The sequence below is a fragment of the Drosophila gunungcola genome (genome assembly GCF_025200985.1).
Source record: "Drosophila gunungcola strain Sukarami chromosome 2R unlocalized genomic scaffold, Dgunungcola_SK_2 000004F, whole genome shotgun sequence".
Taxonomy (NCBI): domain Eukaryota; kingdom Metazoa; phylum Arthropoda; class Insecta; order Diptera; family Drosophilidae; genus Drosophila; species Drosophila gunungcola.
The window spans coordinates 3411999-3430122 of record NW_026453167.1 but is presented as its reverse complement, the minus strand read 5'-3'; the positions used below and the strand labels follow the sequence as shown (position 1 = coordinate 3430122).

At 43.5% G+C, this 18124-nt stretch overlaps 4 protein-coding genes across 8 annotated transcripts in view; 2 read left to right on the top strand and 2 right to left on the bottom strand.

Moving 5' to 3' along the window:
- Positions 1-495: 495 nt before the first annotated feature.
- Positions 496-1953, top strand: LOC128254446 (beta-1,3-galactosyltransferase 1). Its single transcript, XM_052983573.1, has 2 exons — positions 496-722; positions 785-1953. The coding sequence occupies exons 1-2, from the start codon at positions 581-583 to the stop codon at positions 1885-1887; spliced, it is 1245 nt and encodes a 414-aa protein (XP_052839533.1). The 5' UTR covers positions 496-580; the 3' UTR covers positions 1888-1953.
- Positions 1914-10901, bottom strand: LOC128254436 (xin actin-binding repeat-containing protein 2). Of its 2 annotated transcripts, XM_052983547.1 has the most exons (5): positions 10428-10901; positions 9892-10360; positions 7632-8944; positions 5636-6607; positions 4872-5571 (listed from the first exon to the last, which is right to left on the bottom strand). In XM_052983547.1, the coding sequence occupies exons 1-5, from the start codon at positions 10510-10512 to the stop codon at positions 5024-5026; spliced, it is 3387 nt and encodes a 1128-aa protein (XP_052839507.1). In that variant the 5' UTR covers positions 10513-10901; the 3' UTR covers positions 4872-5023. The 2 variants fall into 2 exon arrangements, with proteins under 2 accessions (XP_052839506.1, XP_052839507.1); XM_052983546.1 differs by lacking the exons at positions 4872-5571; positions 5636-6607 and adding an exon at positions 1914-4710 and having other exon boundaries at positions 10428-10898.
- A 567-nt stretch (positions 10902-11468) lies between these two features.
- Positions 11469-14767, top strand: LOC128254452 (proteasome inhibitor PI31 subunit). Its single transcript, XM_052983576.1, has 5 exons — positions 11469-11549; positions 12893-12957; positions 13012-13221; positions 13281-13669; positions 14174-14767. The coding sequence occupies exons 3-5, from the start codon at positions 13054-13056 to the stop codon at positions 14424-14426; spliced, it is 810 nt and encodes a 269-aa protein (XP_052839536.1). The 5' UTR covers positions 11469-11549; positions 12893-12957; positions 13012-13053; the 3' UTR covers positions 14427-14767.
- Positions 14523-18124, bottom strand: part of LOC128254438 (uncharacterized) — a 32040-nt gene continuing 28438 nt past the window's right edge. For 2 of the 4 annotated variants that reach the window (XM_052983548.1, XM_052983549.1), the window contains exon 9: positions 15263-18022. In XM_052983548.1, the coding sequence (XP_052839508.1) occupies positions 15981-18022 (2042 nt within the window). In that variant the 3' untranslated portion in view covers positions 15263-15980. The other 2 variants (XM_052983551.1, XM_052983550.1) reach the window with 2 other exon arrangements.

Here is an 18124-nt window from a genome sequence, read left to right as displayed (position 1 = left end):
TCCAAGAATATACCATTGAATATTTAATGTACATTTAAGAACTTCTTTTTTTGGATCAACCAAAATATATATCTAGCTATCCTATGAAATGAGGCTTTCCCTGATTAAAAACTGGTTATAATACCCTCGGCAATCCGAATATTTAATGCCAAGGGATGGAGCCGAAGCGATAAAACGTAAATTTCTTAAAAAAATTATTAAATTTTACCCGATTGTTCCTAGGATTTTGTTCCTAGGGTTTTTTTGAATTCGATTTGAAAAATTTTATGAATACCATGACCAAGTCGTTGGTCAGTATAGTCAACCGATATTTATCAAATATGATAAAAAAAAACATTTAGGGCCAAAAAAACATCGAAGTTTAGCATATATACGACCGATTTGAACCGTTTTTAAACTTGATATGCGTACATATACAAGAATACGATTGCAAAAGTTTGAAATCTCTTTTTTAATATTTCTGCAAGGATATAAAATATTTTCAAAAATTTCAAAAAAAAAAATTTTCGAAAATCCCAGTGCTATTTTTCAAATCTGTCACCTTTGTTTATTTTATTTTAAGCCAGCAACAACTTATATTATGATAAAACTCACGAGGCTCCTACGGAAATTCTGTATCCTACTGCCAAGGATATGGCGACTTCGCTGGTATAAATTAATCCTTGCTTTCATTTGTGGGCTGTTTCTCATCATGAAATACATAAAGGACCACGATAGACAGAGTAAAAAAAATGAAATAAAATTGAAAACGTATTTCTTAATAATATGTATATTTTATCGACAGCTCATTTGCCCGATTTTAAACGCGAAAAGCCCCTGAAAGTTGGTGATTATCTGGACCAGAAGAAAAACACTGCACTAATAGTGCCCCAAAATTTCTGCCAAAGCAAAAGCTTCCTGGTCATAGCCGTTTGCTCCAGCCTGGAGCACTTTGCCCATAGGCAGATTATTCGGGAAACCTGGGGAAATACCAGGGAGTTTAACTATAAGGAATTTGACAAACTTCACGGTCACCTTGAGGGAATATATCTGCCTATAATGCCAAATCGGGTGGAGTTGTACGCCGAGTATCTGAGTGGTGTCGGCAAATCGCTGACCGCCAAGGTGCAGGTTGTATTCATTGTGGGACGAGCCAAGATCGAGTCCCAGCGGCTGATTGAAAAGCTAACTAGAGAGGCGAACCACTACAACGATATGATTCAGGAGAACTTTGTGGACAGTTACCACAACCTTACGCTTAAATCGGTGATGGCTCTGAAGCACATCAGTCGAAGTTGCTCGAGTACCGCCGCCTTTCTCCTCAAATGCGACGATGATAGCTTCATAAATGTGCCCAATCTGCTGCACTTTCTGCTAGGCGGTACAATCCCTCTTTATAGAGATACAATGGACTATCACTTTCAGACCACCTACAAAGTGAGGTCGCCATGGAATCGTTTCAATGCCAGCAAAGGAGTGATGTATGGCCACAAGTTCTGCAACATGTTGGTCGAGAGCGATGTGAGGAGTCCGTGGTATGTGCCAAAATACATGTTCGAGGGGTTGCAGTACCCAAAGTATCTCTCCGGTACTGGCTATCTGCTCTCCATGGACGTGGTGCTGCGGCTGTACGAGGAATCCCTGACCACATCGCTTGTGCATCTGGAGGACGTCTTCGTCACTGGCATCTGTGCCGAGAAGGCGGGAATCCAGCGGCGCCATCACCCACTCTTCAATTATGTCCACTGGAAGCCACTGTGCATCTTCAAGGGAACCATTTCACTGCATCCGGTGCCTGGCAATCAAATGTTGGAGGCCTGGAATTTTGTATCAAACTACAACATTAAATGTCTACCGCCAGCTAAACACTCTATCAAAAGGCAGATAACGAGGAAATCTCACTGTTAAAACTGATTACCACTAAAGTTTTATGCTAACTTTTTAGATTTTTTTATTCGTCATAAGATAGCTTAAAAATACACATTTATATTAATATCAATTAATAACTTAAGTGCTAGTTTACTTGCAATCGACTGGCGTACTTCATGTATTCTGGTTACACAATTATGAGTGAACATTGAGAGAAGCTTACATAATATTCATTTCCCCTCGAATTTCTGGATGAATTGCGTGGGTTAAGAGGCTTTTTAAGCGGTCCGGAAACATAACAATGCATTGTGAAATGCAATACCTAATCCTAAATTCTATGGGAAGGTTTACAAATGTTCATAATTGCTACAAATAGTTTTTCAGATTTTTATTTTTGTAACTTTGTGTACAAATTAATCTTATCTGAGGCTGCTGCTACCTAAGAACATAGCTGAGCTTTGCGCTTGTTTAATATTCAAAAGAATATTGATTCCTTAAGGAAATTGCTTGAAATTAGTTTGTACAAGTGTATATCCAAAATAAGACATTCCTAAAACAGAAGAAGATATACAGAAATATGAATCACTTTTTAGAGAGTTCAAATCATAAGCAACTGTTAAGTATTTACATGAAACTCTTTGTGTAAATGTTTTGCTCTTTTCTAGTAGAAATCTTAAATGGAGGGTTTTGAGGTCCAGTGCTATGTTTGCTCGTCGGCGGGACCTCAAAAGATCACCACAAACTAGCCAACAATCTGCGCCGTAGCGGGCTCATCTTGTGCGGCATCGACTGGGCACTCACTGGCTTCGATTGCGGGGTCACCATTTTCAGCTGAGCCAGCCAAAGGTGACTCACTTTCATCAGTCTTAGTCGGCGGGTCAGATCTACCGGATGTCTCGCTTTCATCGTCTTTCAAGAGAATCTCTGGTGGCTGCGTGGTTTCGAGAGGCAGATTTTCAATTAGATCGTTGGCATCCAAATCAGTCTCATCTTCATTGGCGTTCTCAGAAACCAGGACGCTGGGACTGTCCAAAGCCTTCATCAGCTCCTCAGTGGCTGCACTTAGTTCAATGCCATCCATGGCAATGACCTCGTCTATGGCGCAATCTAGCAGTTCTTTGGGCGTTTCGTCCAGTTCAGTGACGTCCATGCTTTCAATGAGTTCCGCTGCGGAAGGCTCTTCGTTTTCGTTGCAAGTGTCCATGACTTCGTCTAAGTTCGAAATGGCTGGGTCTACCAGTTCACTCTCCAGAGTTTTTTCTTCCCCTAGGATATCTTCCACCTCTGATTGGGTACCTTCAATAGAATCTTTTTCTAAATCTTTAAGGGCATCCTTTTTCGCTTCTTCTGTCATCTCTATATTTTCTGTGAGTTGTTCTGTTTCGTTTTCTTTCTCTGAATTCTTTTCTACTTTACTTGTTTCTGTCTTAGAATGCTTTTCTTTGAGAATCTTCTTTTTATCCTTATCGATTGTACCTGTTTTTTCACTTGGTTTTGTATCTTTTTTATCTGATACTTCTGATTTGTGTTCTTTCCCAGAATTCTTTTCCACTTTGCTTGTCTCAGAAGCTTCTTCTTCGAGAATCTTATTTTTATCCTTTCCCATTGTAGCTGTTTCTTCACTTGGTTTTGTATCTTTTTTATCTGAAATAGTTTTCTGATTAATATTATTTTTATTTGTAATGGTTTCTGGTTTGTTTTTCTTTTCATTCTGATTAACCATTTCTTTGTCTGAAACTATTGTGGATTCGACTTCCATTTCGGTTTCATCACTCGGTTCGTTTTCTGCTACTTTTTCGGAATCCCCGTCCAATTCTTTCGGATCAGACTGTTCCGTTTCCGAAACTATTTCGGACTCTGCTTCCATTTCTGTAGAATCATCAGCCTTTTTCTTTTCCGATACTTTTTTGGAATCGGATTCTTCATCTTTTTTTGATACCTTTTTAGATTTGTCCTGCTTTACTTCCTTTACAATGTTTTCCTTTGTTAATTCCTTTTCTTTGTCGGCAATTTTTGTCTTTATCTTTTCGTCTTGTTTTACCCTTTCTTCTTCAGATATTTTTTTCTTTTCTATTTCTTTGGAGGCTAATTTTTCCTTCAATTTTTTTTCTTTTGCTAATTTTTCCTTTTCTGTTTTTTCTTTCGCTAACTTATTTTCTTTTTCTTTAACATTTTTTTCTTGAGCTTCTTTTTCTTCGGCAGTTTTCTTATCTTTCTCTCCTATTTTTGCTTTTATTGCCGCCTTTAATATTTCTCCGATTTTTTCCTTGTTTTTGAGTTTTTCCTCGGTTTGTTCCTTAGCTGAATCTGGCTCCTCGCTTTGCCCATCCTTTTCCACACTCGAACCCTTCTTCTCGGCGGCCAACTTCTGCTCCCGTTTCCTGCAGTCCTCCACCCATTTTCGCGCCACCTCGAACTGGTCCTCGGCCCGCCTCAACTTGACCACAGCCTTCATTTTTAGCTTGGCATCACACTTCTTGAACTCCTCCATGCGCTGGCGTTCCAGCTGCAAAAGTGCCGGATTTGGTTTATTGGTTGTCTTCTTCCGCGGCTGCTTCTTTTGGCCCGGCGAAACGGACTTGGGTTCGTTGGCGCCATCGTTGATCTCCACTTCCAGCAGACTGGCCAATATCGTGGAGCTGAAGGCGGCCACATCGATGTCCACCTGGTTCTCCTTTTGCGGAAGCTCCCTTTTCGGTGCCGCCGATGTCACGGAAGTTATCTTCATGATAGCCTCCTGCTGAGGTTGTTGCGTTGAGGTCGACGGCGTATCATCCTCGTTGTCCGAATCAATGGTAATGGTGTCCGTTTTTGGCTCCACAATCTCAATTTCATTATCCTCGTCATCGCTGGCTTGTTTTTCTAAAAAATAAACGGGGTGATTAGTTCAACTGAATGATTTAAAATTTATATTTCAATAAATGTTTATATAATTTAAATGCTTTATACATTAAACCCATAAAATAACTAAATTTATTACATAATTTATATAATATGAAACCCCTTAAATAACTAAATTAATCACAAAAGCTTGTAAAGATCAAGAATTAATTTATATTTGTAAGTATGGCTCCTGGCAAAGTTTGGCAAATCCGTCTTATTTAAGCTTAAACTATACTCTCAAAGTACAAAAATCTTATGCTTAGGCTAGTAAATTACTGGAATGTAATAATGTCTAAATATTGAGGAATCGCATCTCCTCGAGTGGAAAGTTGGAGCGCAGCTTCTGTAGTTTCCGCTCGTTGACCCGCGGATTTCGCTCCATCTCGCGGCAGTAGCACTCGTAGGCGAACTTGGCCATCTGCCAGCGCCGCTTGCAGGCCTGGGCATCCCGCTTAAACCGGGGCAATCGCCTGGCCACCTCCGGCCAGAGTCGCTCCCTGGCTGCCACATCTCCGTAGTCCACATGGCGTGGATTCCACAGCGTGGGATAGGCACGCATGGCCAGGACCAGTTGCTGCGAGAACTGCTTGTCGTCGGGCATGTCTTTTAGCTTTCCCGAGGAGTCTGCTCCGTTTGGCACACAATCCTGCAGTGGCTCAAACTCATCCCGCAAGTCCTGCTCATCGATCTTGTACAGGAAATACAAGCTGGCCAAGTACTTGGAGTACTTTAGCTCCAGATTCGCAAAGATGCCCTTGTCTTTAATACTCTTGAGTCGAAAGGACTTGTACATCTCGTACATTTGCTGCCACCGCTCCACCAAATACTCATAGGCATAATCTGGAAGTGTAGGAAAATAGGTATTAGCATTTCTATTAAATATAGAAACCAAAGGCAAACTCACTGGGCGCTGACTTCCAGAAGTTCTGCCACAGAGACTTCCGGGTCTGCTCGTCAATACTGTTGAATTCGGGATCGGCGGACTTGCGCCACAGCACCGGATGACTTTTGGCAAAGGTAATGATGCGCTGGTCAATGGCACGCACCTCTAGTGGACGCACTGGCACTCGAGTGCCAACTTTTGGTTTCAGTTTTCCCATTGCGATCATTTTGGGCGCCTTGTTTTCAATGGTGTTCTCGATGACGTCCAGGTGCTTGCGCTCGAAGCCATCGCCATCATCCTCGCCGCAGTCCACAGCCAGCCACTCGCTCCTCGGCCGATCCCTGTTCTCCAGATAGTTGGTGGCCTTGTCGAAGTAGCCCTTGAAGCGCTTTCCCTGCTTCAGGCGTCTTTCTATCCGCACATAACGCTTGCGGACGTTCTTCCAGCGCAGCTTGATGTCGTCGCCGCGCGGAAAGTGAGAGGCAATCACACGCCACTGCTTGTTGGTCACCTCCTTTTTGCCGTAGTCCGGATGACGGGTGCACCACAACGATGGATACTCGCGCAGGAGGCGCGTCAACTTGCGATCGTAGGCGTGAGCCTGTTCGTTGCGATTCATGCTCTCCTCGGTGCCCAGTTCACCGCACTCCTCGTTGTCCAGGTCATCGTCGTCCAAGTCGTCATCCAAATCGTCCGGCTCATCGTAGTCGAAGTCCTCCACTTCCTTATCCTTTTCGTTTCCGGCTTCCTCCTCCTGCTGCTGCTGCTGCTGCTGCTCTGCATCGATTTCCTGCTCCTCCGGCTCATCGATGGGATCCCCTTCGGCTCGAACTCCCAGCGCCATCAGCGGAGGCAGTGGGTCGCAATCCTCGCCATCCTTCAAATTGGCATGCAGACTCTTTCGATACTCGTACACCTGGTTGTGGAAGCTATTGCAGCCCGTGTTGAAGAGATCCACGTCATCCAGCTGGCCATAGCAAACGTAGTCCACGGCTGCAAATAGCGAAAGGGATTCAAAGTGTCAGCCTCGAGGGAAAAAACTGCTGCTGGGTTCTATTCCATTGCCTGTTCTGGATGGTATTTTGCAAACACATGGACCAAGCTAAACCAAAACCTCCTCATCATCATCGCAGCCAATGAAATGGAACTCGCAGAGTTTTTCATAAAAACAGCATACTTACATGCTCATCAAATCATCGGAATCACTATTCATCCGATCAAAACGAAATAAAAAACACACGCGCGAAACGAAAACCGGAAATCAAATGCCAACGCCCATCCATGTGTCGAAAATACGCACCAAAGACAGGAAAAGGGATACTCTGGCCACCCATCAATGGTGTCACAGTGCCATCTTATAACTAAAATAAATATACATCAACTAACTTAATTCTACCAAGTGATTTTTTGTTAAATACGAAAAAGAGATTTTAAGATTTAGGATTTTGTAGCAAGTTTAAAATGTAATAAACTAAAAAATAAGTTTAGTCATTGAAAACTTAGAAAATTCCTATTTTGTAATTATAAAACGTTACAAAATTCTAAAATGTTAAGATTATCTAAAGGTAGCATGTGTAACATATATGTTGAAAAGCAATATCGATTTATGTGGCAGCAATATGATATAATTTTCCGTTTGAAAAAAAAAAATAAAACCGAAATTCTAAAATAGTGAGCTATCAAAATCTGAAGGGCAAATTTAAAAATATTTAAAAACAAGAAATTTATAATTTGTTTTCATACAATTGATTGTTTCTGTGGAAGCCATATGATAAAGAATAAATAAATAAAGACTTTTGGGAAAGTTTAATCTATAGAGCTGCGTAAAAACAGACATACGGACAAATAGACGGACAAGGCTATGTCGATGCTAATGAAAAACATATGAATATTCTTCATAAGATTCAATAAAAAACCCTCTTTAATAAAGAGATTCTGTCATATGCATGTGCTTAACCCTTATTCCTGGTGGAATATTGCCTTATAGCTAGCAAAGAATATAAATATTCCAACTCACCGGCAGCCAACTGGCCGTTCTCCAGACTGTTGGCGTCGTTCTTGAAACCCTTCTCCCGCATGTCCACCAGACACTTCTCCTGCAGGTTCTTGAACCGCCCGATGGCGTAGGTCATCAGATAGGACATGTGGATGTACAGCTCCTTGAGCTCCATGTAGTTGCGCACCTGGTTGTAGGCGTTGGAGTGGGTGAGCGAGACCACTTTGCCGGTGAGATGGGTGCAGATGTCCATGGCGCTGAAGATCTGCTCCTGCAGCTGGGCACGCGCCGTGCCCATCGGTGTGTTGGGGAAGTTGTGCCGCACCAGCGTCGGAACCTTCGGCGGTGGCGGCGGTACTGGGGTAATCATGAGGGTCTGGCCTCCATTGGCACTTGGCGCTGGGCCTTGAAGTGTTGGGGGCGGCACTTGACTTGCGTTCGCCACACGCACATGTGGAGCCCGCTGCTGCTGGTTGGTCTGCGGATTGTAGATGCCCATGTTGCTGCCATAGGTGCTGATGTGCAGCGCTGGCCTGTTGGCGGCAAGCGGCGGCCTGGGCCGGATGACCACACCGGCGGCCTGGGGAGGAAGGGCCATGGGCGGCGGAGGAGGCGGTGGCGACGGTTGGTTGGCTTGCGGCAACTGGCGCTTCACCTGAATCAATCGACCGTTGGGCAGGCGGTAGGAATCCTGTTGTGCAGCACTGTTCAAGTCCACCCGGAATCCGCTGATGGTGTGGAAGACCGGACCGGGCGTCTTCACCGAGTTGGGCACCACGGTGCGCCGCACCACATTTGAGGATGTGCCCGGGGCATTTTGGCGGTAGCGAATCCCCGATCCACTCAGCACCAGCGGCGGCGGCAGGCTGCTCCGCGGCGTAACCATCGTGGTGGGGCCACCTCCATTGCTGGTGCTGCTGTTGCTGCTGGAACTTGGAGAGGGTTGGTAGTTCTGCTGGACGGTCACAATCCTGGGAGTTGTAGTTGTGACACTGGCCGCTGGCACCGACTGACGACTAGCCGGCTTGGGGGTCACAGAGAGCTGGCAGTCCGGTTCCAGCATACTCAGTAGATCCGGTGTGCAGACCACCTCGTCATTCGAGGATTTCGGCCGTTTGGCCGGCGGAGCCGAAGGAACGGCCTTCTGCAGGGATGCTCGTTTGGTCGAGCCGGCAGCGCTGCCTTGGCTGCGCCTGGACACATTCGACTCCAGGCTCTCCATGGAGTCGGACAGGCTGCTGGCCTTGGACTTGGCCAGGCGGCAGCAGTTGCTGCTGTCCTTGAACAATTGGCGGCGCATCTCTGACTCGGGCAGCTGCAAACTCTGGAGGGCTCTATAACAACGAAGAAGGGTAATGGTTAAGTTAAGATTCTTGCTACTTTGTAAGTATATATGTACTATGTAACTATAACTATAACTAAATGTTACTACAAAAATGATTTAAAAAGCATACTGTTGTAATAATAACAAAGAAGGGTAATGGTTAAGTTACAGTATAAAAGTTGAAAGCAAGATTCTTGCTACTAAGTACTATGTTTCTATTTATGTAACTACAAAAATGATTTAAATAGCATTCTGTTTGTAGAATTTCATGCCCCAGAGAAATGAGTCTCGCATCAATTAAATGGTAAAAAAAAGTAAAATATAGTATTTCTACAATGCTTTTTCTTTTTTTTTAAATACAAAACATGCAGTATGAGTTTTTGGTAAAATTCTAAATGGACTTAAAACTATTGTTGTAGAGACTGAAACTAGTAGATTTTAAACTTATATTTTCTGTGATACATATTAAAATTATATGTAAAATTAAAAGCTAGTGACAGTATTAAATTTGATTAAAAAACTATTTAGTTAATTTCAATTTTTTATCATAATTTTGGTAATGGTCTGCTAAAAGGCCTCTAGATATTGTAAAATAAGATTTATGGCTACCATTAGTCTTACCACTTGATTTTATAACTCTGTTTATATCATTTTAATATAGCCACTTGATTTTGGCGAACATATTTAACTTAATTAGAGAATGATTCAGTTAATTTGTACTTTAAATCACATTATATAAGGTATGGGTGTGCCAATGGGCCTCTAGGTATAGTAAACTTTGATTTGCGGCTACCATTTGGAAGTCTTAAAATTTAAAAATTGTATACAATGAGTTAAAAATCCATAAGAGAACAAAAGTTAAAGAAGATGCTAAGAAACAAGACATGCGCTTTATCAAGTTTAGCCATAATTTAATTACTAAAATAAGGATCAGGACTATCACTACGGGGAACACACCTCTTTTGCGTCTGGAGGTAGTTGACCAGCGCCCAGTGCTGGGCACGCAGTGGCCAGAGGATCTTGGAGGTGCAGCTGAAGCAGTTCCAGTGCTCGTTCTGCTCGATGTCCACGATGACGCCCTTGGAGAGGTTCTTCACGATGCAGGACTTGCAGAAGACGTAGGGGCAGGTGGAGCAGCAGTAGACCTCGCCGCCCTGGCCGCACCAGCGGCAGTAGAGCTCTGAGCCGTCCTCGCCCTTGGAGAACTCGCCGCTGTTGTAGAAGTCGTGGCACTTGACGCAGTGCGTCACCCGCAGGATGGGATGCATTTTGATGCTGTTCTCGAAGCCGGGTGCCGTGCCCAGGTGCAGTTTGCACACGGTGCAGTGCACCTTCCGCTGGTTGACCAGATCCACATTGGGGTACATCTTCAGGTAGAACCGGCGTTCCTCATCTGACAGCGTGGCGTGCATCTCGTATTTGGAACCTGGGGAGGATGGGGATGCACAGGTTACTCATCCGTCTGCCACATGGTCGATGCACCCAGCACTCACCAGTAAAATCCACATCCATTTTGGCCAGCGGCGATGGCGAAGGCGTCGCCAGGGCACCTTCGCTGCCCGGAGTACTGCTGCTCATGATTGCTGATCTATCTACTGCTCCTGGGACTGGGAATCACCAAGATTCGCAGCCAATATTCGCAATAAATGCCCAACAAATACACAATAGTTGCCGCCGCAAAAAAAAAAAAGAAGCGGCGCGCTAATCACACACTTTTATTGTTTGCCAACAACAACAACAAACGATGTGCAACTGGCGCGTGTTTATATTTTTATTAGCTAGCGGCACAACCGGCAAATTTTTGCTATATGTTGACTTATATTCGGAAAAATGTTTGATTCTACCAGCCAAAATGTGAGTGAAAAGAATTTTCACACGAGAATGACCACCAGCCATTCGGACGCAAATTCAATATGGCTGCCCCTTCGTTTCTGAGCCGAAGTCGGCTGTACGAAGTGTATATAACATGTTTCGAACGATACTCTATATCTGGTTTTGGAGTGAAATCTGTTTGAAACTAGATCCTATAGTATCATGGGGAATTTATTCGTTGGATGATCGCTAATTATCTCATAATAACACACAAAAACAATGATCTTTCATTCAAAACATTAAGAAATTTAAAAAAACAATCACCAAAAGAAATATTTTAAATGAGACAAATTTCTAAGTATTTAAGGTGATTTAATAAGTTTTCAAGTTTAAAATACATAAAATTTGTTAAATCTTTGCAAGGCCTGACAACCCTGTAACAACTGGTTGTCTCTTTCGCACCTATGGCCAGTCCATAATAAAACGAGCCCATCGAGAAAGAGAACACACCTCCATCAAAATTATGTTTTAATAAAATCTAAAAAAAAGAACATTTTTCTTATCAATGAAACAATAACAAATTGTGTAAGTATATTTTAAATGGCCCAGCACTAGTAACAATACAGATAATTTCGTATTTGGCAAAATGAACTAGTTCAAATATCGGCTTTAGTGTGACCGTAAAAAATGTATCGACAACTTCCACTATTGCATAAATAATTAAAACATGACTCAACAAATTATTAACAAGTGTTTAGAACCGGCAAATTTAACTCAGAGCAACATTGAAATTATTAAGTCAGGTAAGTAAAAAAATGAAATGAATTTCATACCTAGAATGTATTTAGGGGACTCCCCGTATGTAGAATTCTATAAATATAACTTGAATAATTTCCTCGAAAAAACACACGCATAAGAGGCATTAATTTTTCTCCTATAAGATTCATTCGGTGATAATATAGACCACAGACTCTCGCGTATTGGTGAATTTATTTCATTTCCACGTGGACATCTGCTTCTGTAAGTTCGATTCTATATATAAAAAGTTATATTTTTTTCAATACTTGTGCTTTTAAAGATCTTTAACATAATAATTATAATTTATACCGACGATGATGTAAGCAATTACCATGGAAAACATCAACGATAGATCATATCGACGATTTTACTTAGGTATTTTATTACCTAGTGCTTTATTTAAATTTATCCATTTGTAATATTTTACTAAATTAGCAAACAAAACTATCGATACAAACCTATCGATATTTTATATAATATATCGATTATTATTGGTTAACATATGTTAATCTATATTTTAGCTATTAATTCATTTTCCGGACTAAATGTATATATATATTTGAAACATGAGTGGTTGTACGAACCACTGGTTCATTTTATACAATGTGTAGCTTATAAAAGCTTTGTGACTTGAAGTACCTAGTTTTGTAATGTCTTCATCTGATTTAGCAGTCCGACTTTTCAACTGTGCACCGAGCACAAATACCTTACCTTTTTTACATTTGGTAGGCAACTCTTCCATGTTATCGATAGCAGTATAATGTAACAAGTTTTTGGATTTTCTTTATTGAATTTCTGGGCGCAAACTGCGGTTTGAAAGTGATGAAACAAAGTCTTTCCTGAACAGAAAAAGGTTTTTATATAAAATTAAAAAAAAAAAAGTTTAAGAAACAAGTTGTAGTGTTCACGTTTTTTAAAAGATTCTCCTACGTTGGGTGCACACAACAGGGCATCAGGTTATAATATGTTTCTTTTAGGTGGTATAACTTGCAAAGTAATTGAAGTCTATATGTTAAAATCGGATTACACATTTTTAAATAACTATATTGTCAAATAATGAAAAGTAAGTGATTAATTTTTTAAAGTATCCGGCTCTTGTAAAATTTTTAATGACCCAACTTGCTTTTGTAAGAATTTTTATAATTTATTAAATATTTTTAATTACAGCAAGTCACAACATGGGGAACAGTCACGTTATCTTGTCATAATATCGCATAGAAAGCTATCGCCAAGATTGCCCATCCCTAGATGCACTAACAACGAAAACAAAAACATTGCACCAAAACAAACTTATTCTCGTGCTTTCTTTTTATTGTGAAAATATAAATATTTTCATATATGCTTGCAGGGATCCAAAGTACTGACAACAGAGGAACTCTAGGAAATAACATCTGAACGAACGAACTAGCAAACGTAAGCACATTTAATTCCACCTAAGCATAACTTAGAGCGTTCCGTTCCGTTTAGCTTGATCCTGTCCAGAAATTGTAAAGGATTCGAGTGGGCGCCATGGAGAGTGCGTCGGCTGCCAAGACGGGCGACTTCTTCTACGGCTGGGATCTGCTCTACAAGACGGTCCAGTCGGATGTGGACAAGAAGTCGGATCTGCTGATTGCCCTGGTCCACTTTCTGCTGACCAAGCACTACAACTTTCGCTGCGTGGGCATTGGCGATGATGTGAGTAGAATTCTGGTGAAATGTATATGTATACCCGGAATCATCTGGATCTTCCGTAGAAAACCCTGCCGGAAGAGGAGGGCAGTGAACTGCTGCCGGATAACTGGAACGATGACGACACCAAGTACTCGCTGCGCTATGTGCACGACAAGATGCTCTACCTGCTGCTGGGCCACATCACCGAGGACGCCCTGCTGATCAACCTAATGGACATCAACACCAAGAAGGTGTCCAACATCTGCGTGGAGCCGGAGACCCTGGTGGCCGCCGTCAAAGGAGGCATTTCTACCTTGATGCCAAGCGCCTCGGAGATTGTCGATCGCTATCGCAAGGAGCTGCTGGATCCAGTCTTCACGGGCAACTCGCGCGAGGTGACCACCCAGACGACCACCTCAACACGTCCCAGCGGATCGGATCCCCTGCGCATTGGTGAACCCAGACGTGGCGGGTAAGGCATTTAATTTCCTTTTATTTCTAAGTTAAATTTGCTCTGTTGCTCGTATAGGTATGGTTAAGAAGTTTATTTATGAAGTTTGTTTGGGACAAGATCCTTATTTTTTTTTAACTGAAATCTCTAGCTAAAATCTATAATATAAATTATACAAACTTTAACAGACTTGCTCAGTTGGGATTGAATATGATAGGGGCTAATCTAAGTTAACTCACAAAAAGAAAATCCTGTTTTTTTGGTGACCTGCCAAATTACGTAAATTACTTTCAGAAAATAAGACAGCTAAACTATAAATTAAAATTGATAAGGTTTAATGTATATGAGCAGACGGTAATGATAGACCGGAACTCCGTATTTTAAAGATTACTTATGTACAAGAACTAAATTTTTTTTTATAAAGCCAGTCAAAGAGAACTACTATTAAGTGTAGGATTGTTTTTATTGTTAGCTTCTCCTCAAAGCATCTTGCTAAGCTTATCAAAAGTCACATTCGTCCTTTAGATCCTTCATCCCAGGTGGCTTCGAGCCGCGCCCTTTTGGCTTTCCGGACATCGGACGCGGGGACCTGGATCCGCTGGGACGCGGTGGTCCTGGCAACCTGTTTACCTTTCCATCACACCCGAATATGGGACCCGGACCTTTGCCACGCTTCGATCCCTTCGGCCCCATCAATCCGAATAGGCCTGGTCAGGGTGGTGGACCCAACCCGGATCACATGCGACCCCCAAACTGGGACCCCGATTACTACATGTGATTACCAGGAGTGCTCATGACGCAACGCCCAAAAATCTTTAGTTTGTAATTATAAACGGAGGAAACATTGTTTTCGATTCAGCAGAACGAAATTGAGTTAATTTTTTGAAAGATAATTTTATTAATTTTCATACACAATACAGAATATTTCGATATAAAATAAAAAGCAGCCTGTCCGACCATTTAGAAATAAGCAGGCCTGTTCGAGTCTTCACCACACCATCGATTTTCTGCAGTTTGAAATCGTTGATCTCAGAGATAAACATGATCTGTGAAAGTAAATACCCGAACAGGCCTGTTGTTGGTTCGTCGGCTGGCCAAGAAAAATTTACAAAAACTTAAGACCTAACTGAACTCGTAATGTAATGGCTATTCATTCAACTCGTACAACAGGGTAAACAAAATTGTCTCGAGTGCGTAATCTCAAAACTGCTAGGGGAAAAGCGCGAAATATTCATTGTCGTACCACTAAATATTAGAATGGTTGCTGTTTTTTTTTGTTTTTTTTGCTTATGCCTAGCCTAATATTATTTTACCATAATATTTTGCTAAATTAATATAATGTAAATAATATTTGAAGCTGTGTGCAGCCGGTTGACTTAAATTAGCTCTGCACGGGCAGCGTTCCCTCCCGCCGGGATGTGCGAAAGTGGTGTGTTTTGTGCCTTGGCCGCTCAAAGTCCGGCTAAAAGCCCGCCCAAGTGCGGTGTGATCTCGGCTCAGTCCCATTCCCCGATGAACATGCGTGGTGTGGGCACGTAGCCGCGCGTTGGCAGCGGTAAATGGCGTCCGTAGATGTGATTGTAAGGTGATTCAACAAGCTCCGAATCTACAAGAAGCACAGAGATTGAGTGTTACACACTGGGTGCGGGGATATATTTTTGGTATAATGAATGAGAATATGACTGGTGGAGTGGTTTGATTTCAGTAGTGTCGACCTAAGCAGGGTGTAAAGTAATCTTTGGCAAAAGTTTACAGTGTAATTATTATATACGCGAATTCTTGAGCATTTTTCTTTTCAAGAGTTAATATATAAAAAATATACAGTTATTCCGTGGGAATTTAAATAAAATATTTTGATGCTTGAGCATTGTAATACATTTTTTTATAAAGTGTCCAAAATGTAATGAGTCTTTTAAATGATATAGCAAATATACAGTTTTTCTGTAAGAATTTTAACTATAATGATTTAAAATATGTTCAAGAGGAAGACATGATTTTCGTTTAAGATTACTCCCCACTCCTTAGACATTTAACTACTTTCTTATACAAATCAACCCACTTGTAGTTTGTGTATGTACAATTGCGTTTCGTGACTGTCCAAGGAGTCCAAGGTGCTAAGTTAGTAGGTATATCGTACAGTTTAGTGGTTCAGTTCACCGGGTAAAAGAGGTAACCATTTTCTGGGTATAGTATGTACAGCACCCAGTTCCTTCGACCCAAAAAAGGGGTAAGCCAACAAAAAACCATAACTAATATCGATGGGATGTCTGGGCCATAGCCATATAACCTCGTTTCGATTTAGAGCAACCCCATACAAATTCAGGTGTCCGATTCAGTAGTCGAGTATTTGGATTTTCTTCAGGCTGAGGCTGCGCGGCTTGCGGGGCTTCAGGTAGCCATAAATGGACTCCATGTCGCTGATGTCAAGGCGGCTGGCACTGCGCCCGGTTCGTCCGTTGGCAGCAGGAGGATGAGTTGGTCCATTGACCGGGGTATTGTTCGTGGCTGCCGCCGGGCCAGTGCCCAATGTTGGCGACATTGTTGGACCGCCGCCTGCTCCTCCTCTGGCTTTTCCACCAGCAACTCCTGTTGCTCCCGTTCCCGTTCCCGCTCCCGTTCCCGCTCCACCTCCAGATGTTGCTGCTGTGCTGGCTGATGTTGCTGTCGCTTTCGCTGCTGTTACTGTTGCTGCTGCTGTTGCTATACTTTTGTTTTTACTATTGAAATAATTTTTGTTTTTCAACATGTCGTCATTGTCTTGCTTGGCGTTCGTTAGCTGTCTTTTGTGCTGGCTGTTGTTGTTGCTGCTGTTGCAGTTGCTGTTGCTGTTGCTGTTGCTATTGGTGGCATTGTCATATCTTTGCCTTTTGTCAGCGTTTTGAGCCTGCCTGCCGCCTCGCCATTTGGGCGCTGGCAGCTGTGGCTTGCGTCCACTCTGCCCCTGCCCCTGGGCCCTACTCGGTCCTGCCACACTGCGTCCCCTGCCCGTGGAATCGATGGAGCCGCGCACGCGGTCATAGATGTTGGCCGCCGACGGCGCCGCCTTCACCGCGATCCGCTTCCTGCCGCCGTACATGTACAGCGAGCCCTCCTCGTTGGGCTGCTCGAAGAAGCTCTCGGTGGACTGTGACTTGGTCCGCAGCACGGCCGGCGTCTGCAGCTGGCGGAGATGCGACCGGTCCACGTACATGTCCACCGTCTCCGGTCCCTTGCGTCGTCGTATATTCTCGGTCAAGCCCAGGTCATCGTCCAGGTCGAATTCCATGTCGAAGTCGTCGTACTCGTAACAGTCGTCATATCGTTCGTTTGCCATTGGCTCCAGCTCCAGCACTGACACATCGCTCTCGCTGCACCACTTGACCACTCCCGGCCGGGTTTCGGGCTCCAGTTGACTGCCACTCAGTCGCTGGTGTCGCCGCAATTGCTGCTGACTCAAGCTCCTTTGCGGACGTGGCGGCGGCACTGCTCCGCAGAGCGGAGCCAGCGCATAGCAGCTCACGCAGTTGCAGGAGGAGCTGTCCTCCGGAGCAGAACGACGGGTGGACAGGCGACGCTTCACCTGGCGACCCACTGAATCCTCAAGATTGTCGTAGTACGGTTGCTGCGGCACAGAGTGTTGTTGCTGCGGTGCAGAGTGTTGTTGCTGCTGCTGCTGCAGCTGCTGCAGGTGGGCGTGCCTTTCGCAGTGGTGACCATGCCGGTGGTGGTGTCTGTGGTGCGGATGTGCGTGCGGATACGAGTGCGGATGTGGCTGGTGGCTACGTGCTTTGTTAGCTGTGCTTTGTGTCTTGCTTGTTGCAGTGGTTGCTGTTGCAGTAATTGCTGTTAGGTCCGTTGGCAGTGACTGTGGTTGTTGTTGTAGTAGTTGTTGTTGTTGTTGTTGTAGTTGATGTTGTTGTTGATGTTGCAGTTGCAGTTGCTGATGCATTTGCATTTGCAGTGCGTGCGATTTGTGTGTTGGTTGGTGGTGGTGGTGGGCGTTGGTGGCGGTGCTTTGCCCACCCTGTTTATAAATACCTATGCCGCTCTCATAGCTGCGAGTCTGCCAGATCTGGTGGTGCTGCTGCTGGTGGCCCGCATTGTGGTGGTGCTGTGCCGCATGCGCATGCGCAGCCGCCGCCGCGGCCATCAGCTGCTGCTGCTGCTGCTGCTGCTGCTGGATGTGGTGCGGATGCATGCCCCCCAGGTGGTTGTGGATCATCGAAGTCTTCTTCTGGCTGAGCGTGCTGATGCCACCGTTGCCGTTGCCATTGCCCATGCCGATATTGTTGGCATTCCCGTCCCGCTGATCCTTGGCCACCTGGCCGGAGATTGGCTTGCCCGACTTCACAAAGTTCGGCACTCGGGCCCGTAGGCCGCAGTAGTAGGGGTCATCTGGGGAAGAAATATTATTATTGGCAGGGAATATCAAAAATGCGTATGTTTTTAAGTATGTTAATTAATATATATACAACATTTAAAAATTATATTTATTTT

Bases quoted from the DNA above. Each gene is read 5' to 3' on its own strand.
- LOC128254436 (XM_052983546.1), bottom strand. From the start codon at position 10,512: ATGAGCAGCAGTACTCCGGGCAGCGAAGGTGCCCTGGCGACGCCTTCG. The intron at 10,361-10,427 runs GTGAGTGCTGGG...CATCCTCCCCAG, and splicing joins AATGGATGTGGATTTTACTG to GTTCCAAATACGAGATGCAC. The intron at 4,711-7,631 runs GTGAGTTGGAAT...TTTATTTTTTAG, and splicing joins GAACGGCCAGTTGGCTGCCG to AAAAACAAGCCAGCGATGAC.
- LOC128254446 (XM_052983573.1), top strand. From the start codon at position 581: ATGATAAAACTCACGAGGCTCCTACGGAAATTCTGTATCCTACTGCCA. The intron at 723-784 runs GTAAAAAAAATG...TTTTATCGACAG, and splicing joins AAAGGACCACGATAGACAGA to CTCATTTGCCCGATTTTAAA.
- LOC128254452 (XM_052983576.1), top strand. From the start codon at position 13,054: ATGGAGAGTGCGTCGGCTGCCAAGACGGGCGACTTCTTCTACGGCTGG. The intron at 13,222-13,280 runs GTGAGTAGAATT...GATCTTCCGTAG, and splicing joins GCGTGGGCATTGGCGATGAT to AAAACCCTGCCGGAAGAGGA. The intron at 13,670-14,173 runs GTAAGGCATTTA...TTCGTCCTTTAG, and splicing joins GGTGAACCCAGACGTGGCGG to ATCCTTCATCCCAGGTGGCT.